This window comes from Carcharhinus amblyrhynchos, chromosome 20 (genome assembly GCF_965287045.1).
Source record: "Carcharhinus amblyrhynchos chromosome 20, sCarAmb.v2.hapA, whole genome shotgun sequence".
Classification (NCBI taxonomy): domain Eukaryota; kingdom Metazoa; phylum Chordata; class Chondrichthyes; order Carcharhiniformes; family Carcharhinidae; genus Carcharhinus; species Carcharhinus amblyrhynchos.
In genome coordinates this window covers 14560368-14583116 of record NC_137343.1, presented here as the reverse complement: position 1 = coordinate 14583116, position 22749 = coordinate 14560368, and the positions used below count along the sequence as shown (strand labels likewise).

Genomic DNA, 22749 nt, shown 5'->3' with positions numbered 1-22749 from the left:
TAATCACCATGCTACCATAATGAAGCAACTCATTCTGAAACTGCTGTCAAAAGGTTCTACCTTTGCAAAAACAGAGCATAACTATACCTGATCTCATGGCAGTACATCAAAACTGAGTCTGTACCTTTGGAAAACCTAAACCAAGGCAACATACATCAAGTTAAATATGAATTAACAAGATAAATGATACTTCAAATTAAAAAGTAAATTTCACTTTAAATAATTGATACAAAAATATGTCTTACACAACCATAAGCACCTGCATCACCCCCTGCAGATATACTGCACCATGTGCAGTTTCCAAGTTCTCAAACTCAGCCTCTGGTATGTTGGCACTCTCACTTTCCCACTCAATTAGTAGGGCCCACAAATCATGTTCATCCGCAGCTGTATTCCATTCAAGGACCCAAGGGGGACCAGCTGCCACCCAAACAACACACTCTTGCACAATCTGCCTGGCTAGGGTTCATGGTAGTCTTGAAAACACAGATTCCTCGGAGACTCCTTTTTCCGATCCCTTTAATAAACTCTGCTAAATGATCTAGCTAGCACTGGCAAAACAGAAGCAGCTGTAAAATTGTCCAGTAAACAATTGTTGTTCTAACCCTGTCATAGGTTTTCTGTCCTGCTTAATTGTATTACACTCAGATAAGTGGCATTTGACAACGGAATCCTCTGATTTTTGACTGGGCTTGTCGCTTTTTCTGATCCCGCTCCCACTGTGACGGGACCATAAAATTCCACTGTTATTCCTTGTAAATGTACCTTTTCTGTTCTCCCCTCTGCTGCAGCTCTCATTTGCGTCCAGCCAAACACTGTTGTCTCTTGTTGAGTGGGAGGGTGAGCTGTGAGGAGTATGCAGAGATGCTTCAGCGTGATTTAAACAGGCTAAGTGTGTGGGCATCTGCATGGCAGATGCAGTGTAATGTGGACAAGTGTGAGGTTATCCACTTTGATAGCAATAATAGGATGACAGATTATTACTTGAATGGGTGTAAATTGAGAGAGGTGGATACTCAGCGAGAACTTGATGTTCTCGTGCATCAGCCACTAAAAGTAAGCACACAGGTACAGCCAGCAGTAAAGAAGGCAAATGATATGTTGTTCCTCATAATGATAGGGACAGAGATATTTTGCTCCAAATGTACAGGGCTTTGGTGAGACTACACCTGGACTTTTGTGTGTAATTTGGTGTCCTTGCCTGAGGAAGGATGTCCTTGCTATAGAGGGAATGCAACGAAGGTTTACCAGGCTGATTCCTGGAATGGCAGGTCTGTCATGTGAAGAGAGATGAAGAGTCGGTTAGGATTATATTCACTGAAGTTTAGAAGAGTGAGAGGGGAACTCATGGAAACTTATACGTCTAACAGGTTTGGACTGGGTAGATTCAGAGAGAATGTTCCCAATGGTGGTGGAATCCAGAACTCGGGTCATAGTTTGAAGATAAGGGGTAAGTCTTTTAGAACTGAGGTGAGGAGAAATTTCTTCACCCAGAGGGTGGTGAAAAGGTGGAATTCACTACCACAGAATGTAGTTGAGGCCAAGAAAGAATTAGATATAGCTCTTGGGGCTAAAGGGACCAAAGGATATGGGGAATCAAGACATTGAATTTGATGATCAGCCATGATCAAAATGAATGGCGGAGCAGGCTCGAAGGGCCAAATGGCCTACTGCTGCTTCTAGTTTCTATGTTCTGATGTCTTAATTTTCTTCTTGCCCGTACTGTTTGCAGGTCACATGGACCCATATCTTTTATCATCCAAGAAAACTTAAAATGGGCACTTTACAATTGATGCAAACCATTAAAGTTCTTCTATAACATTCTTAAAAACAGACACAGATTCCCCCATGTTTTAAAGATTATAAATTTTCTCTCCTATACTGCTTCTGTGTCAAAGATCGTCACACAGAGTGATCTCGCTCCTGTGTCCACCATGAGTGCAGAGACATGGGTGCAAAATCTCACGAAAATCACAAAATCAGATCCTCACCAGCAAGATCTTATTTTTCGATTCTCCCCACCTTTGCTGGTGATGTAATGACTTAAATACATTTGTAATAAATTTACATATGACCAAGTGGCTTCCTCATCATATGTCTCCCCCACCTAAGGCATTTCCTCCTCGCTGAAAGGACAACACATAAGCAAGGTTTCCAACAGATATTTCAAAATGTGAGGCAGTCGAGGGGAACCCAGCTGGGGCATGAAGCTAAGTTAAGCCCCCAGGGGGAGAGAGTTATACCCGCTGCCCTGGCCCAGCTCCTGGCATTGTCCTGGTGTTCATTATCCATGGGCTGGGTATCCTGGACCTTATTGGGTGGGGGGGGGGGGGGGGGGGGGAGGCAAGGGGGGAAATAAATTGCCATATTCATGGGGGGTTCAGGGTTGTTTGGCGCAGTTGGAAGTGTCCTTTTTAAAAAGGCTGCCCCCCACCCCCCCCCCAATCTCTGTGGAGCTGGTGTTATTGGCTCTTCCAGGCTCCGTCCCACCACCATTACAGCAAAAACAATGCCCCGAGAGTGCCAGAGAATCTGGAGAGAAAGCTTGGCTGTGCAGCTGGAGAACTACACGCTCATTTTCTCACCTTGTGCCTTCTCTATTCTTCAATAATTTTTTTGGAAGTTGTTCCTCTCTCCACATAACTGGTAACATTTTAATGTGTGGTACCTTTCACATACCCCCATTGCTCTCTTTAATCAACAAGCCACCCACGTGCCAACCCAACCGGCAGCAGCACCATGTCTAGATTATAATCGTGTTTAGAAAAAGCTTGGACTAGAAGTTAGTATTCCCGCCCGTGCCCATGCGGTGCGGCACGGTTAGCACTATTGCCTCACAGCGCCAGGGACCCTGATTTGATTCCCAGCTTGGGTCACTGTCTGTGTGGAGTCTGTACGTACTCCCCATGTCTGCATGGGTTTCCTCCAAATGCTCTGGTTTCCTCCCACAGTCTGAAAGACATGCTGGTTAGGGTGCACTGGCCATGCTAAATTCTCCCTCAGTGTACCCGAATAGGTGCCGGGGTGTGGTGACTAGGGGATTTTCACAGCAACTTCATTGTGGTGTTAACGTAAGCCTACTTGTGACACTAATAAATAAACTTAAACTTATCTTAAACTATTTGGATAAAATGGTTAGACTTTTTGAGAATGGCAAGGGATTTGAAATGTTCATCATAAAGTCACCAAGTCATGTGAAATTCCTCAATCTGTTATTATCTAAAAATTACTCAGCCTCGTGTCTTTAATAAAAGAGCAGAAACCATCGATTGACATGCGAATATGTTTATCTTAACTTATATTGTACAGTCAGATCATAAGATGAAGAAACAGAAGTAGGCCATTTGGCCCATTGAGTCTGCTCTGTCATTCAATGAAACCATGATCTGTTATGGTAATTCTCAACTCCACTTTCCCACCTTATCCCCATAATTCTTGATTCCCTTAAACATAATTAACAGCCGACCTCTGCAGCCCTCTGCACGAGAGAATTCCATAGTTTCACTGCTCACTGTGGTCCTTAAACTCTCAGCAACTCTGAACTTTTATGTGACTGGCTCATCCCAGGGCAGCACAGGTAAGCTGAATGCCTCTGGGAGGTCTCAGATGCCCTTTTTGTAAGGGGTTACACGTCTATCCTCGTGGGAAGCTAGAGAGGATTTTGCAGGTCCCCAACCAGAGATATTTGAATCATTAACTGAAGATTGGAGAGTAGCAAATGTTGTGCCTTTGTTTAAGAAAGGCTGCAGGGAAAAGCCTGGGAACTACAGGCCGGTGAGCCTCACATCTGTATTGGATAAGTTATTAGAAGGTATTCCAAGAGACAGGATTTACAGGCATTTGGAGACACAAGGACTGATTAGGGACAGCCATGATGGTTTTGCGAGTGGAAAATCATGTCTCACAAATTTGATTGATTTTTTTTTGAAAGGGTAACCAAGAAGGTAGATGAGGGCAGTGCAGTCAACATGGGCTTTAGCAAGGCCTTTAACAAGGCACTGCATGGTAGGTTGTTACGTAAGGTTAAATCTCATGGGATCCAGCGTGAGATAGCCAATTGGATACAAAATTAACTTGATGACAGAAGACAGAGGATGGTTGTTTTTCAAACTGGAGGCTTGAGAATTTAGGAGACATGGTTAGTAAGTTTGCAGATGACACCAAGATGGGTGACATAGTGGACTAGCTCTCCCACCATGGGGATTAACATCTCATATCGAATATATGAATATAGAAACAGAGTGGATCCTAGCTTCACAACACCATTGGGATTTACCATTGTTAGAAGTTGAAAACAATATTAAAAACTGGTAAGAAACAAGTAAGTGTTAAAACAAATACATAATGTCACTACAGTACAAACATTCCAGTTGGTGCAATTCAGTCTTAGCAAACAAATCCAGCAATTGAGTGTGCCATTGTCGTGACCATTGTAATATTACCCTGCTTCAAAAAAAAACACATCCTACCTAATGACATTAGACCCAGTTTGGCCATTTATGGATGTAAAAGAGGGGCAAGCATGTTCCTCAGTTTCGCAGTGCACTGATTTGTCAACTACGATAATATATTGCAGGTTTTGCTGTAAGGATCCGTACAGACCCTTGACACAATTTCTAGTCGAGTGTAGCCTTCTGATTCACTGCTCCTCGGGTAAACTGAGCTTTTTTGGTGGAGTAAGGATGTCCATTTATTGGCCTTTCCTCATTAGGATTGCTCTAATTGCATCTGTCCCAACTCCAACTCTACCCAGTTCCTTAACCTGCTGTCATCCCTTAACTCCAGATAAAAAGAATTGGCCAAGCCACCCACTAGGAGCTGCAGTATCAGTAATTCCCTGAACATTCTGGAAACTTTGGAACAGATTCTAGAAAGAAATTGCAGTGATGGACAAGTCAACAATATCTGTGAGAATCAAGCAAGGTTTTGTTTAACCAATAGATCCCAACAGTTCTGAATATTTGATGGTGAGTCCTTTAAGAAGTGATTGGAATGGCTGAGACTGACCTTGGCCACCGTGTGCTATCGGATTCTGATTTGAACACTAAACTGAGGCTTCTGTCCTGTTCTCACAAATGTCTGGGCTATTTTTCGCACTCAAAATGGTCTGTTAGAATCTGCTTCATCTTATGGAGCACTATTGGCCGATTCCTTGCAGAAGAGGCAATGGAAATGTCACCATAGATTTTTAGGGAGTATTGATGTCACGTTCTCTAAGCAACTAGGCCAAAGAAGTCTGCCAGACCCTCTTGCCTCACCTTCCCTTAACTGCTCGACATGTTAAAGACCTTTCAACTTCACAGAAGGTTGAAAATTCCTTTGGAACATCACAAACCTCACAGTACTCCTAGTAATCCTGACTGGTTTTTTTTGTTCATTTGTGGGACATGGGCGTCGCTGGCTAGCCAGCATTTATTGTCCATCCTTAGTTTCCCGAGGGCAGTTGACAGTCAACCACATTGCTGTGGCTCTAGAGTCACATATAGGCCAGACCAGGTAAGGACAACGGATTTCCTTCCCTAAAGGACATTAGTGAACCAGCTGGGTTTTTCCAACAATGGTTTCATGTAGGTTCTTAATTCCAGATATTCGTTTATTGAATTCAAATTCCACCGCCTGGTGTGGTGGGATTCAAACCCGGGTTCCCAAAACATTAGCTGAGTTTCTGGATTAATAGTCTAGCAATGATACCACAAGGCCATCACCTCCCGTATTATTCCTTCTGTAATTCTGTTCCTCAGTTATTCCTTCTCCTGACATTCGGTCTTGCTCTATTAGAGAAGTGACCTGATAAGTGAAAGTTACAGCAGTTGATCCTTAAACTGGTAACAGTCAAAACACAGCAGAACTTGACAGCATCAAAAAACCCAGAAAAATTGCAATAAACACGAGTGATATGTTCCAGTGAAAGATCTGATATGCGTGACCATGGATAAGGGAGTGACACACAAGCAGTGAGAGCCATTTCATCCTCCTGTGAGACACAGACTGAATGAGAACATTTGGGAATTTGGATCGAAAGCGGGGATTAGGTGCTTGGAGGAAAAAGGAGCTCTTTTGCTTTCTAACTTTTTCACCCTTCAGAAAGTGTGCTTGCCCTGTTGCGGGAGAAATGGTGAGTTATTTGGTGAGTATTGAGCTGCTGGGAGGCATCAGTGGGGGTAAATGAAACAGCCGTGTGGTCAGAGGAAATATCACTTACTGGTTAACATCATTGGCCGGTAAGTACTCAGTGTAAGGGACAGTGCGTGAAAAGTTAATGTCTCGAATAAGAGAAAGATAGCACTCATATAGCAAAATAATACAAGTAATCCAAAATACCATAGAGATAACATCCAAGATACAAAGGTCTGAGGTCACGTACCAACCGACTCAAGAACAGCTTCTTCCCTGCTGCTGTCTGATTTTTGCATTAAGTTGATCTTTCTCTACACCCTAGCTATGACTGTAACACTGCATTCTGCACTCTCTCATTTCCTTCTCTATAACCGGTATGCTTTGTCTGTATAGTGCACAAGAAACAATACTTTTCACTGTATCCCAATACATGTGACAATAATAAATCAAACCAAATAAGAGAAGTTCAGACATGGTAGGGCAGCTCAGCCAAATGGAATTTGTGTCCTGTAATATGTACAAAGTTATGGATGCTACCAGCACCTTAGATGATGGTACGTGCTGCCAGCTGCAGAAACTGGAGTTCCAGGTTTCAGAATTTGAACAGTGGCTGGAGTTACTGTGGCATATCTGCGTGGCTGAGAACTACGTGGATAGCACATTCAGAGGGGTGGCCACACTGCAGCTTCAGGACCTGGGGACAGAGAAGGAAATGGTTGATCACCAGGCAGTCCAAGAGAACTGGGCAGGTAGTGCAGAAATCCCCTGGGGTCCCACTTAGAAATCGTTTCTCTGCTTTGGAAGCTGATTTTTCAAGGAATGCAGTCAGAGCCAGGTTTGTGGCACCATGGGCAGCTTAATTGTATAGGAGAGGAGAAAGAAGAAGGAAAGAGCAATAGCAAGAGGGGATTCGTTCGTCAGGACAACAGACAGGCGCTTATGTGGTCTTAGATGTGCCTCCCTGTTGCCATGGTCAAGGGTGTCACAGAATAGCTGCAGGACATTCTTCTCGGGAGGGTGAACAGCCAGAGGTAGGAAAAAGATGGGAAGGGATCCTGCACTCAGAATTTAGGGAGCTGGGTGGAATATTAGCAAGCAGGATTACTCCCAATGCCATGTGAAAGTGAGTCAAAATTATAAGCATAATGTTGGCAAGCTGGTTCAGGAAGAGGGCTTTAGCTTACTGGGACATTGGGACAGGCTCTGGGGGAGACAAGCCAGACGGGTTGCTTCTGAACTAGGCTGGGACTGAGTTCCTTATGAGGTGTTTTGCTAATGCTGTTGGGAGGGCTTTAAACAACCGGACAGGGGTGTGGAAACCAAGAGGAAATGTTAGACAGGATGCATAAAAATATTGGGTGGGACAGAAAACACCGGTCCAGAAAACATTAAGTTAATAAGTGAAGTTGGAGTAAGGGAGAAAGTAATGATGTCTAAATCAGGGTAACTGTGCATGTTTGTAAATGCATGAAGTACAGTAAATAAGATTGGGGAGTTACAGGCACAGATTGCATTGTGGAATTACGATCTTGTGGTGATAACAGAGACCTGGCTCAAGGAAGGGGCAAGATTAGGTATTAAATATTCCTGGGTACAAGGTATTTAGGAAAAATGGGAACGTGGGAGGGATAGTGGTGGTACTGCTTAGGGAGAGCATTGCAATGCTGGAGAAGCAGTATGTCCCAGAGGATTCAAGGTCAGAATCCATTTTGATAAGAAACTAAAGAACAGAAAAGGATGCAATTGCATTGATTGCTGTAGCCAACAGAACACCAACTAGTGAGAAGGTTGTAGAAGAACATATCTGCACGGAAATTACTAGAGAGATGCAAACATTGGAGAGTAGTTTTAATGGGGGACTTTAATTACCCAAATGTTGACTGGTGTAGTGATACTATAAAGGGTAGAGAGGGAAAAAAGTTCCTAGATTGTGTTTAGGAAAATTTTCTACAGTAATATGTGTCTGGTCCAACAAGAAAAGATGCTCTGTTGGACCTGGTTCTTAGAAATGAGGTGGGCCAAATAGATCAAGCATCAGAGGGAAATATTTAGGAAACAGTGACCATTGTACTAAAAAAGTTTAGGAATGGTAGAAATGGATAATAGGCAATCCGGAGTAAATATAATTAACTGGGGAGAATTGGGAAAAATTAATCAATGGAGCAAGAATGGACAGGAATGAAAGGTTGGTGGAAAAAAAACTGAATCTGAACAATGGGCTACCTTCAAAACTGAAATGAACATAGAACCCTACAGTGCAGAAAGAGGCCCTTCGGCCCATCAAGTCTGCACCAAGCACAATCCCACCCAGGCCTTACCCCCATATCCCTACATATTTTACCCGCTAATCCCTCTAACCTATGCATCCCTGGATACTAAGAGGCAATTTCTTAGCATGGCCAACCAACCTAACCCGCACATCTTTAGACTGTGGGAGGAAACCAGAGCACCCAGAGGAAACCCACGCAGACATGAGGAGAACGTGCAAACTCCACACAGACAGTGACCCGAGCCAGAAATCAAACCCAGGACCCTAGAGCTGTGAAGCAGCAGTGCTAACCATTGTGCTACCGTGCCGCCCAACTGGTCTGGATGCAGTAATGGTATAGAAAGGAAAAGCTAGGGCAAACAAATCCAGAGTTCCATGGATGAAAAGGAGATGGAAATTAAGATAAGGAGGAAAAATGTGCTAATGACAGGTTTGAGGAAGAAAATACTTGAGAACAAAGGTTCAGACAGGAGAAGACTGCTCATTACAGAAGCAAAGAGAGACTATGAGAAAAGACCGGCAGCTAACAAAAAGAAAAGTCCAAGTCTTCTACAGGTGTATGAATGGTAAAAGGTTGGTAAATTGTGGAGTTGGGCTGATTAAGGGCCAAAAAGGAAATTTACACATGGAGCAGGGGGCATAGCTGAGGTATTAAATTAATTTTGGATCCGTCTTTAGCAGGACATAGTGACAGTTGAGAAAATTCTGTCCCCAGAAAGGCTCAAAATTGATAAGGAGGAAGTGTTGAATAGACTGTCAGTATGGAAGCTAACAAGGTACTGGGACCAGATGAGATGCAGTCAAGAGTGTTAGAACAAAGAACAGGAATGGGCCCTTCGGCCCACCAAGTCTGCGCCAAAACATGATGCCTTTCTAAACTAAAGCCTCTAGGTGGTCTGTATCTCTCTATTCCCTACCTATTCATGTATCTGTCAAGATGCCTCTTAAACGTTGCTATTGTATCTGCTTCTACCACCTCTTCTGGCAGCGCATTCCAGGCACTCACCACCATCTGTGTTAAAAACTTGCCTCTCACATCTTCTTTAAACTTTCCCCCTTTTACCTTAAACCTATGTCCCCCAGTAATTGACATTCCTACCCTGGGAAAAAATCTCTGACTATTCATTCTATTCATGCCTCTCAAACTTCTATCAGGTCGCCCCTCAGCTTTTGACGTTCAAGTGAACAAACCAAGTTTGTCCAATCTCTCCTTGTAATTAATACCCTCCAAACCAGGCAACATCCCAGTAAACCTTTTCTGTACCCTCTCCAAAGCCTCCACATCCTTTTGGTAGTGTGACGACCAGAATTGTGTGCGATATTCCAAATGTGGCCTAACTAAAGCTCTATACAGCTGCAAAATGACTTGCCAATTTTTATACTCAATGTCCGACTAGCGATGGCAAGCGTGCCATATGTCTTCTTGACCACTTTATCCACTTGTGTTGTCACATTCAGGGAACTGTGGACTTGTACACCTAGATCCCTCTGTATATTAATGCTTCTAAGCATTGTGCCATTTAGTGTATACTTCCCTCCTGCATTTGACCTTCCAAAATGCATCACCTCGCATTTACCCAGATTAAATTTTATTTGCCATTTCTCTGCCTAAGTCTCCAGTCTATCTAATTCTGCTGTATTCTTTGGCAATCGTCCTCACTATCCATAGTTCCCCCAACCTTTGTGTCGTCCGCAAACTTATTAATCAGACCAGTTACATTCTCTTCCGTATCATTCATATATATCACAATCAACACCGGTCCCAGCACTGATCCCTGCGGAACACCATTGATCACAGATCTCCAGTTAGAAAATGTTTCTATGACCAAGCCAGTTCTGTATCCAGCTTACCTGCTCACCATGGACCCGTGTGACTTTGCCTTCTGTATCAGTCTGCCATGAGGATCTTGTCAAAGGCCTTGCTAAAGTCCATGTAGACAACATCCATCACCTTGCCGTCATCAATCATCTGTCACTTCCTCAAAAAATTCAATCAAGTTTGTAAGATACGCTCTCCCCCATTCAAAGCATCAGTGGTGGACAAGTTTCTAGAAAGTTTCTAGCCCACCATGGAGATTTGAGGAGCTCTCCCCCTGAGAGTCTGATCAGAGTCAACACTTCTCCACATAGCCCCACCCCCCAACACCTCCACTGACTGGAATTGGCACACCTTTCCTGCACCCATACAGTCACTGCTGACACCCATCCCTCCACAAATGGCCATTGCTGGGATTTCCAACTCCCACCACTGCTCCTCACTACCACCAGATATGTATAATTCCTCCCCCCCCCGACTATGAGATCCCCCTGGGGTCCACCCTGGCACTTCCCTTGGCACAGTTTGGCACTGTCAGGGGGACAATACCAGGGCATTGGCCATCCATGTCCCTCTCCTCTATAGCCATCTTTACGCCCTCCAGGGGATGCCCACCACAGGTTCATGTTTGAGTGAGCCTGGTGTGAATATGATTTCGCCACATCTTGAGCCCATGCCGGCAATCTCATGGACAGCGAGAGTGGGCTCAAGATCCTGCCCAGCAGTACTCCCCATTACTTTACTTTATTAAAATACCCCCATTACATTACTTCATTACATTACCCCTATTACATTACCTCCATTACATTACTCCCCATTCCAGACATTAATCAATCAGTCCTGTTTGAATAGGTGCCCTTGACATCAATCCTAGACTTTCATTTTAATCAACGTCACCTTGCTCTGCAATCATGATTTAATCAAAGCAACTCTCCAAATTTACCTTTTAGATCCTAGTTGGATTTTTACATATTTCTTCTTATTTGCCTATCTTGCTGAAGGGCCTGTGTTTCTAACACTTCCTGTTAAAGTGGCACCAGCAGTAAGGGGAGTGGTGTTCATGGGGCAGAATCTTGTTAAAGTGTCAGGGGTCTTGCTGCTGTCTGGAGAGCTGGTGAAAGACCCACACTGTCTGCTTTCAGGAAGACCACTCGGGCAGTGGTGGGACCAACCGTCTCCTGGAATCAAGACCCCCCTGGGGGTGGAGATTTTGCCCACCAAGAGCTGCTGGCCAATTAGACATCAGCAGCTGTTGTGCTCAGCAGCACAAGACCTGCTGGGAAAACAGGCACCAGGGTCCCAGGGCTGTGCTGTGGTCCGGGTCATAATTAAGTCGTGTTGGGTTTTTTTGCGGGGGGGGGAGGAATGAGTTGAGAGGGGAGGGGCCAGGGGGAATGAGTTGAGAGGGGAGGGGCCAGGGGGAATGAGTTGAGAGGGGAGGAGCAGGGAGGAATGAGTTGAGAGGGGAGGAGCAGGGAGGAATGAGTTGAGGGGGGAGGGGCAGGGGGAATGAGTTGAGGGGGGAGGGGCAGGGGGAATGAGTTGAGAGGGGAGGGGCAGGGGGAATGAGCTGACGGGGGGTGGAGGCAGTGTTCCTGGGGTGGGGGTCACAGGGAGAGGGATGCAAGGAGAACAGCAGCAGGGACAGAGGAGTGGCTGTCAGTGACTCCTCCTTCTTGACGTCCCATTCCTCAATCAGGCTCCATGACTTTGATTAATCCACCCCCATCCACCTATTCCCCACTCGCCTCCTCCCTCCCCCACCTCAGATCAGCCAGGAGGTGACAAACTGGCCATGTGCTACCATGCACACCGTAGGATTGATCGCAGCGGCAACAGGATGAGGTCATTAATTGGTCAATAAGGGGCTGAGTGGGCAGCAGGACTGGAAGGTCGACCTTGAGCCTTCTCAGCCAAAACATATAGATGGAAAGGTGGCAGGGTTCCAGTTTGCCAATACCTTGCCTAATTAAATACCCTTAGGCCTCAAAACTCACCAGCAAGGGCAGTAAATTCCACCCAGACTGCCCCCTTCGTGTAGGGGATTTTAATATGCCTCGTACTTTGGTGTTTTACTTGTATTGTGCTACCAGAATTTAGTCAGTCGTTACACTTTTAATTGCAATATTGCTGACACCTTGGCTCAGACTCTACAATAAACCTACCCATGGATCAAAAAATGACAGTCATTTACCCTCTTCTATTTTTGTGTATCTTTCTGTATGATCACACCCTGTGATGACAGTGCGGCACGGTAGCACAGTGGTTAGCACTGCTTCTTTACAGCTCCAGGCACCAGTGTTTGATTCCCGGCTCGGGTCACTGTCTGTGTGGAGTTTGCACATTCTCCTTGTGTCTGTGTGGGTTTCCTCCCACAGTCCAAAGATGTGCAGGTTAGGTTGATTGGCTATGTTAAAATGGCCCCTCAGTGTCCTGAGATGTTTAGGTTAGAGGGATTAGCAGGTAAAATATGTAGGGATATTGGGGGTGGGAATGTGGTCAGTGCAGACTCGATGTGCCGAAGGGCACTGTAGGGTTGTATGAATACTCTCTCTCCGTTATTGTTAAATTCACTATCTAAAAGCATTGCATTTTAGGCCACTCAATTAGCCTCCTACTATGGTGAGGGTAAGTTGGATGGCTGAGGGGTTGGTGATATAAATTATCCCCATTCTTCCTGCCCTGATCCCTAAGCATGCACCACTTTCCACCCTCAATCTCCCAATGTGCCCCCACCCACTACTACAAACATAACCTTTCCCACAGTGTCGGACAAGGACACCACTGGTCTTGGCTGTGATGTATCTCTCTCCCTCAGTCCAATAAATTTCATAGAATGGAACCCCTACAGTACAGAACAGAAGAAGGCCATTTGGTCCATCAAGTCTGCACTGACTACAATCCCACCCAGCCCCTCATATTTACTCTACTAGCCCCCTGATACTAAGGGGCAATTTAGCATGGCCGATCAACATAACCTGCACATCTTTGGACTGCGGGAGGAAACTGGAGCACCCGGAGGAAACCCACGCAGACACAAGGAGAACATGCAGACTCCACACAGACAGTAACCCAAGTCGGGAATCGAACCCTGGTCCCTGGCACTGTGAGGCAGCAGTGCTAACCACTGTGCCACCGTTCCGCCCGATGAACATTTGAAGAATGTGATCCACTGCTGGACCACCATACCTCTCACCTCCTCCTCACACCCCCACCCTCCCAGACCACTGCTGCCACCCCCTGTGCTCCCCCTTCTGTTTGCTCTGCCACATCCTCCACTATTCTTTTTAGGACACACCCAGCCCTGGGATTCAGGTTTATGCAGTGATTGAAACACTGCACTGAACACATTTCCAGGCTGTACATTGGACTCCTCAGTGACTGGTTATCTCTCCCACAACTGAAAGCAAAGGAGACCGTTAACATAGCAGTATGGTGATAAAGAACCTCTCCATGTACCCTTCCCGGGTACCAGACATAAATGCTACAAGAAATCATTTTAAAGAAAATTACCCCGTTTCTTCTGGACATCTGGTGCTTTCTCCTTTCTCTGATCCTTCTTCTCAAATGCTTTTTTGATATTGGAAACTTTAATGACCTCCTCTGGCTTTTTTTCATTCACATTTTCCACCATCTTGGCCATCTGTTTCTCTGATGTTTCAGAGCCTGCGGACACTACATGATGTTCCAGCAGCCCTTGCACTGCAGCTGCATCCAAAGCGCTTTTAGTCTCTGGGTGTGAGCCTGTACCTCCAGCGGGGTGGACATGCTTTTGCCTGACTGTTACTAGACAGGACTCAGTCACTTTTCCGGCTGCTTCAGGTGCAGTAGTGGTTCCATCCTTCAGGTTTTGACCAAACTCTACCTCCCTGTCAATGCTGCAGGTAGATGAGCCACCAATGTCAGTTTTGGCATGCCCATTAACAGGTCTGCTCAGTGGAGCTTTGCACAGTCCACTCTCTTCTGAAGTTTCAACAACTTCCCTAACTTGCTCCTTTTGAGGTGTTGGATCAGCTTTGCTGCTCTGGTGATCACGTACAGGACTGGATTTCTGGGTCTGTGCTGGGAGACCAAACTGACTGTCTTCAGTCTCACTAAAGTCCTTCACACTGGCTTTCCTTCCCTGGACACTTTGTACCATTTCATTCGATTTATAGACTTGCTCTGCTAGCTGGGACAGATTGTCCTGTCTGCTGCTCTCCCTACTACCAGATAGACAGAGCTCTTCGATACATGTGTCACGGCTAGCTTCTCCACTGCCAAGAGTTTGGGTCAAATTTACTTCCAGCCTAACCAGTGCAACTTTGTCCAATCCAGGTTCATCCGCCCTTTCCAGGGGTGGGTGAGATGAGGTACCTGTTCCCTGTTGATCTGACTTGTTGGTATTTTCAAGCCCTGTAGCTTGTTCCTGATCTTTGCTCTGTACCCAGTCAACTTGGGAAACTATGTTGGATTGTACTTTAGAATTGAATTTGTCTGTCTCTAGACATGGTGCACTTTGGTTTAACCAATTGCTGTCCAGTTTGGTCTCCTCTATCTGGCTGAAGTTACAACTAGCATCAGTCTTCAAAGTTTGATTAGAATGGCTGACCTGTTCATTGACCGTGGCATGACTGGATGTCTCAATATCCATTAGCTCCTCCTTCCCAATGACGGAGGCAGTGGGCTTGCTCTCAGAGTCTCCCTTGAGTGCAGCATCTCCAATCTCTTCGATTGACGTAACTTCCTTCAGCAGAAATCCATCATCTACTTGTTCAGCTTGTTTACATTCACCATCTTCAGGATCTAGCTTGCTGTAGTCGGTTGGACTGTGTTGTGGGGTCGGGTTGCTCACACTCACATCCCCACCAGAAGATGCATGCGGACCTGACGAACTTGCTTCGCTAGGTGGTTGATCTGCTTTTGTGATGTACAGCTCAGTCTGAGAAAGAAAACGCTTCAGGCTCCGCTCACCTCCACCTGTCGTTTCTATTCCAGTGACACAACGGTCACGGGAACTTTCTCCCAGATTATCCGGGTGTGCATCTCCCATTGTGTTTTCAGTTCCTTCTCCTTCGATAGTCTGTTTTCCTGCTTCCGTCTCACTCTGTTTCTCTACTGAAGCAATCTGATTCGCAGGCAACTCAGAAAGACCTCCAGCCGGTTCGCTAAGCACTTCTACAGTTTGTTCTTGCTCAATTACAAGAGGGTTAGAAGAAATCTCACCTTCCTGAACATCCTGCTCTCCAGCTGGTGCAGGGCTGAGGGTCTCGGTGGACCTGCAGTCACCTTCTTTCTGCAGCCTTTGTACATTCAGTAGTTTCTCCTCAAACATTTGTTTGCTGGGTTGTGGAGCTGCATTGTTTGGATTTTGGACTTCCTCCATCTCAATGTTGCTCACTCCTTCTGAGCCACCTGCACTCTGCTGAACAGCTAGTGACAGGATTCCTGGCTGTTCACTTTCCTGTTTTTGCCAAGCAAACTCGCTTTCCGCAACTCTTCCACATGTTGGAATAATGTTCACATTTTCCTCGTCCCACTTAACCTTAGTCTCTGCTTCCATTCTGTCATGAACAAAATCAGCTTCCTCTACAGTGTTAGCATTTTCTTGATCCTTCTCAATTTTGAAAACAGTAGAATCCAGTTTCTGAGCAGAATCCTCGTCACTCCCTCCCTGGAGGTGAAGCTGTCCCTTGACCTCCTGTTCCTGGCGCTTTACCCTGTGTTCAGGCAGTGAAGCTGTAGCCTCATCCTGATTCATGCTGCAGTGAAAGGAAGCAACAGACTCCACCTTGTTCGGGCTCACTTCAACATTAGTGCTTCTGGCTGGGTTATCATCTAGCCTTTCCCGTGCTTCTTCAATGTCTTCTAAGTTTTTTATTTGTTCCATTTTAACTCTTGATACAAGGGAGAGAGAGACAGAAAAAAAATCACAAGTTGTCAGAGAAAGCAGAGCGTGTTTACAAGAGCACCAACCTCAAGTGAATGTGCACCAGTTACTGTCCTTTTAAAGCCATGTAGTTGGATGCTTTGCCATTTAGTGTTCATCCCTTTCCTACTAGGGTGAGGTAATGGACTAGATTAAGCAGAAATTTAAGCAAGAGACAGCTGATTGGCTGAGTTTAACTGAGTTGAGTAACACAGAATGACTTATGCCAAGAAAATCCATAGCAGCAAAGACAAACGAGCAATAAAACCCTCTCGAGATATACACACCCTGCAAGTTCACTTTCCTCCAGCCCAGCCTTGTTTAATGTTCCTTGTCCATGAATTCTTACCAGTTTTTTTTAGTGCAGGTAAACCAGGAGCAGTCTTCCCAGAGAATGCACACAGACAGCAACTGAGGTAAAGGCTCTTACAAACTGCGATGCAATGGCACAATCTCTTATCTTGATCTCTGACCTCTGCTGGTTTACATATCAACTCACACATAAAGGCTTGCATTGTAGCCCTTACTACTGCTCATTGGTTAAAGACAGTATCTGTGGTCTTTGAAGAGACAGCATTTTAATTTATTTACATTAGTTGCTGACTGTCTAATGCACTGAATCGATTCTGTCTGACAGACACACTTATTTTCAGTGCTGTGAGACATCGTTGACTTGTATCTGATTTCCCACCATCCACTGTCCCTTCAAACATTATTTACAGTGAGACCGTAATTTAACAGGGAGGCATTAAAAGACTTGTGCAAGTAGAATCTGATGCCTCTGTGAGTAAATATAATATCTGCAACTGAGCCATGAGACACAACCTCCCCAGATTTCAATCCCAAATCATGGAAAATCAGCTGATCACAGTCAGACAATTAAAACTTTGTCTTGACTACCAGCCAGGCTGAAATGCAATGAAGGACACAACTAGGTTTCTCCCTAATATTTATGCAATAATTCTGCTCAAAAACATATTTGGGCAGGATTAGGGTTGGCAGTGGGCTGGAAACACTGGCCTCAGACTGTAACTGTGTCGTGCCTGTGTTTTGGTGCGATGCCAAGTTAGTTCCAAAGATGTCCATGCCACACAAGTGTCCAGTGTAGCCTGTACTGGGAGCTATTTTGGGGAGGTCAGTAGCACGGCTGTTTGCTGCAATACTTCTCCAAGATCCTGACAATTCAACAAAGCATTTAATTGTGCATTTTCTTTTATTCACTTGTGGGACCAGCATTTATTGCCCATCCTAGTTGTCCTTGAGAAAGTGGTGGTGAGCTGCCTTCTTGAATTTCTGCAGTCCAGTGTGGTGGTTTGACCCACAATGCCGTTGAGGAGGGAATTCCAGGATTTTGACCCAGTGACTGTGAAGGAATGGCGATATATTTCTAAGTCAAGATGGTGAGTGGCTCGGAGGTGGTGATGTTCCCTTGTATCTGCTGCCCTGGTCTTTCTAGGTGGAAGTGTCGTGGGTGTGGAAGGTGCTGTCTAAGGATCTTTGGTGAATTACTGCAGTACATCTTGTAGATTGTACACACTGCCGCTATTCAGCGTTGGTGGAGAGAGTGGATGTTTGTAGATGTGGTGCCAATCAAACAGGCTGCTTCATCCTGGATGGTGTCAAGTTTCTTGAGTATTGTTGGACCTGCACCCATCCAGGCAAATGGGGAGTATTCCATCACACTCCTGAGTGGCATTCCCATTAACATAAGAACATAAAAACTAAGAGCAAGAGTAGGCCATCTAGCCCCTCGAGCCTTCCCCGCCATTTGATAAGATCATGGCTGATCTGAAAGTCGTTCAGTTCCACTTACCCGCCTGCTCCCCAAAACCCTTAATTCCCTTATTGATCAGATATCTATCTACCTGTGACTGAAACATATTTAACGAGGTAGCCTCCACTGCTTCAATGGACAGAGAATTCCAGAGAATCACTACCCTCTGAGCGAAGAAGATTTTCCTGTCAGCTGCTCCATCGAAGTTCTCACCTGAATTCCCTTCTGTAGGACTCTTGTGCGATGTCACACCCCAGTGGAACATGTGCTTTACTCTTTTCCCCCCTCCTGACTGCAGGCTACATTCTTCAAAGTTCACGCAATGCCAATATCTGAGCTGCTGGTTGAGAGGGCGAGATAGTGACAATGTTTCTTCATCATCAGTGTTCAGCTGCTCTTGGACTTCACAATCCCTCAGCAGTGTTTGACCACATGGTGGTTCTTAGGTAACTGAAAGGATAGAAGTATAAGTGTTGTGATGGGGGAAAGTGGGTAGGGATGGAGGGAGGGGATGATAAAGCTGTTTGTTTACACCATTTTTCAAGTGTATATCAGAAGACACAGTGGCACAGTTGTTAGCACTGCTGCCTCACAATGCCAGGGACCCGGGTTCAATACCCAGCCTAGTGTCACTGCCTATGTGGAGTTCGTACTTTCTCCCTGCGTGGGTTTCCTCCCACAGTCCAATGAAGTGCAGGTTACGAAGAGTGGCCACACTAAATTGACCCTTAGTGTCAGGGGACTAGCTAGGGTAAATGCATGCAGGTTACGGGGATAGGGGCTGGATGGGATTGTGGTCAGTGCAGACTCGATGGGCTGAATGGCCTCCTTCTACACTGTAGGGATTCTGTGATCCTATGATGGATTCTATGACATTGTGGGATGAGGGGGAAATGGGATGAGAAGATGGATCAGGTGATGGGAGCAAGCTCACATCTTTTTGGGTTTCAGCTTTGCCGTTGACCATAGTCTCAAACTTACCCATTCCAATGATGACTGACCTTTCCTCTGTGGGGGTGAAGGCAGGTAGCTGCGCCTACCCCTTGCCAGTTAGATGTTGCTGACTGCTTTCATCTGTCACATAGTCCTACAAGAGAGAAAAGTGTGTCAGTGATTGTGATGCAATGTGTTTTGCTGATGTACCTGCCATAGTTGAATAGCTGGCAGTTGTGCAAATTGACAGATGTGGGTGTGAGGCTTGTGGTGATACTGGATGTGCGAGGATGGAATGAGGTGATGAGCGAGTGTATGGTATGAAGCACGTTTGATCGAGATGCTGGTCAGTGAGTAAAGGGTGATGATGAATGGGGATAATACGGGAGACTTCTGGCATTCACTGACCTTGACTGCTCATGTCAGGTCATTAGATATCTTCCAGCACTGCACTCAGGTCCTCAGGGTGAGACTTCTTGCATTGACAAGTATGGATCTCTGATCCCACTATCTTTGCAGTGTCTGTCTGGAAGGTCTTGGCCCCCTGTGGATACAGAACCTCTTTCCTTCTGTACCCCAGTGTGGCATCAGGGAATCTTGCAGCACCCTCTCTGCCCTGTTTCTATTTTGTCCTTCCAAAACATACCTTATTCATAAAACGCATAAAAATAGAATGACATGACTGTTCAAAGTTGATATTACAAAAGGAGGAAACAATTCCATTCTTTTCCAATACTGCACCACACTATATTTGCAATTGTAGTCAATATTTACATTAATCATTACATATCAAACATATCTATCTACTCTGGTGACCTATTTGCATAGTTCTACCTGTTCGGATACTCTTCCCTACTGAAGGCAGAATATGCCTCTATTTAAAGTGATGCTGGCCTTGCATGAACCTGGGGGGCATCCTAGATTGCAGCCACGGAGCAGCATATTTAGCGCTGGGCAGCTATCATCATAATGAGTAGGCAGCGCAAGGTTTGTGTTGCTGCCTACATTGCAACAAGTGAGTCAGGGCCAAGCCTGCTTTGCAATTATAGGGCCTTAGCTCATTTTTCCCCTTGTGCCTGGGGGGATACTGTGGGGAGGGATGTCAACACATGTCAAACTTCACTCTTGGTATCTTGAGGGGGAAGATGGCAGAAAATATTTGTACTCTTCTGGGGCAACACGGTGGCCATCTAACAGCTGGAGGATGGGGGAGGCAGGGTGTGGGGGAGGGGGAGTGTCATGCGATGAAACCTCCAGGAATACATTTAATCCAAGCAGACAACTCTTACCAGAAGTGATATCAATAAAAACATTTTTGACACTGAGCCATCAGAACAGATGGTCAAAAGTTTGATAAAGAGTTTGGCGTTAAGACAGATATTACCGACATGAATCACCTTATTATTATTTGATGCGGCACGGTGGCACTGTGGTTAGCGCTGCTCCCTCACAGCATCAGGGACCCGGGTTCGATTCCCAGCTTGGTTCACTGTCTGTGTGGACATTCTCCCCGTGTCGGCATGGGTTTCTTCCGGATGCTCTGGTTTCCTCCAACAGTCCAAAGATGTGCGGGTTAGATGGATTGGTCATGCTAAATTGTCCCTAAGTGTCAGGGGGGCTGGATATGGTAAATGCATGGGGTTATGGGGATAGGGCCTGGGTGGGATTGTGGTCAGTACAGACTCAATGGGCTGAATGGCCTCCTTCTTCACTGTAGGATTCTATGATTACAACAGGATAGCTACAGAGGGAATTCCAGAGCTTGGGACCAAGGCAGCTGACAGTATGGCCTGGAGAGATTAAAATCTGGGATGTTTATACTGCCAGAACTAGAGGAAGTCAGAGATCATGAACATTCTTAGGGCTGGAGGAGGTTATTGAGACAGGTTGAGGATTTTCAAATTGTCAGATGAGAATGTCGAAGTTAACAAGCACAGGGTGACAAATGAATGCAATTTGGAGCAAGTTAAGGTACCAACAGCAGAATTTTGACAGGTTAAATATTGAGGCCAACTAGGAGAGCATTAGAGTAATCAAGTCCAGGGATATCAAAGACATGGATGAGGATTTTAGCAGCGGATAAGCTGAAGCAGATTCATGATCAAGCGCTGTTATGAAAGTGGAACTCGGGGAGTCTTGGGGATGAGGAACAGTTTCCCTTTATCCTAAGATCAGCTCCTCATTACTGCTTACTGGAGGAAACACAGACATATACGTAGAATGCTCCAAAAGACAGTTACTAGATTAACCATCAGAATGACTAGGTTTTTACATGTGCCTGGGAAGAAAGCTAAAGAAAACCAACATACACTTAGACAAAACCAACATACTTTAAATGCTGGAAATCCAAAATTAAAATTGCTGTGTTTATTTATGTCACAACACCAGGGGGTATATCGGACAGTGGGGGAATATCAGATTGTCAGCTAGCTGTATTAAAACAAACAAGTTGACTTGACACAGACTAATAGTAAAGTTCAGGCCTATGGGTGGCACAGTGGTTATGTTGCTACACAGCGTCAGGGACCTGGGATTGATTCCTGGTTTGAGTCACTGTGCAGAGTATGTATGGTTTCCCTGTATCTGTGTGGGTTTCCTCTGGGCACTCCGGTTTCCTCCCACAGTCTGAAAGATGTGTTGGTTAGGTGAATTGGGCATGCTAAATTCTCCCTCAGTGCACCCAAACAGATGCCAGCATGTAGCAACTAGAGGATTTTCACAGTAACGTCATTGCAGTGTGAACGTAAGCCTACTTGTGACACTAGTAAATAATCTTTATGCAGTCTTTAACTAACCGCATGTGCTTATATCTACTTTACCTATCTTTAACAACTATTTCCCCTGCAAAGCATGCTTCTGATGATTCAGTAAGCCATTAAGATACATAATCAGAAAATTTCAGTAAATGAGATTCCCAAATTCCAACCTGGAGAATTCTTTCAGTAAATATCAATAAAAAATGTATTTTGAATACAAGGAAAATTCATAATCTCCTGTCAGCTTCAAAACAATGACCCTGGGAGTAAAAGTTCCATTATATACCAACTGAGTTAGCCAAGCTTTGTGAGAACTCCTGCAGAAGCCTTAACATTGGAGGGCAAAAATAGCATTCAGAAATATAAATAAAACTACCAATTTTCATGGTCTGATTTGTTATGGATTGTGTCAAGTTATTTGCTGTCCTGTGTGGGAGGTTTAGCCTCTCTGTAGATGTAGGCATTTCTTTTTCAAAGCCCCTGTGTATCATAGAATTCCTGCAGTGCAGAAGGAGGCCATTTGGCCCATCAAATACGCACTGTTCTCTGAAAGGGCATCTTACCCAGCCCACCCCCCTGCCTTAACACCATAACTGTGTGCATTTACCATGGTCAATCCACCTAAGCTACACACAAGCTGAGCATTTCTATTTAGACTCAGAGCAGAATGGACATGAGACATGAAGTGTCAATTTACTTTCAATTCCTGATTAAACAGTCTGAAAGTCAAGGTAATTGTTCAGGAGTTAGGCAGAAATTCCATTCTGCCACTGACTGGAACAGTCGCGCATGTACCAGCTGTCTCTAAGTGGGCTGAGTGTATCGGGGCAACTTGTCCTGAAGCCCTTTGGTCAGTGTACAGGACAGTGAACATAAATGGAAAATGCTGGAAATATTCAGCAGATCAGGCAGTATCTGTGGAGAGAGAAGCAGAGTTACCGGGTAAGTGAGATTTAGCGGGCCGAATCGCCACCCCCACAAATACCATCATGGCTGCTAAATCTCACAAGAGGACCAGAACGTGATTCGCATCAGCAAGATCTCAGACTGATAGCTTCCCGCCCGCAAAACAGTCAGGGCTCATGCCCAGAGAGGCTGTGGATCTAATTTGCGTTAATTTAAATTAATTTAAATGTAATGATACGACTTTACACCTTGTCCTACCCCATGGGATGC

General features: G+C 45.2%; 1 protein-coding gene across 1 annotated transcript in view; it reads right to left on the bottom strand.

Annotated features, from left to right (window-relative positions):
- coro1cb (coronin, actin binding protein, 1Cb) overlaps window positions 1–16145 on the bottom strand; it is a 207604-nt gene extending 191459 nt beyond the window's left edge. Inside the window, exon 1 of the mRNA XM_080208128.1 lies at window positions 13716–16145. Within this exon, the coding sequence (XP_080064254.1) occupies window positions 13716–16071 (2356 nt within the window). The 5' untranslated portion in view covers window positions 16072–16145. The remainder of the gene's footprint in view (window positions 1–13715) is intronic.
- Between the last annotated feature and the right edge of the window lie 6604 nt (window positions 16146–22749).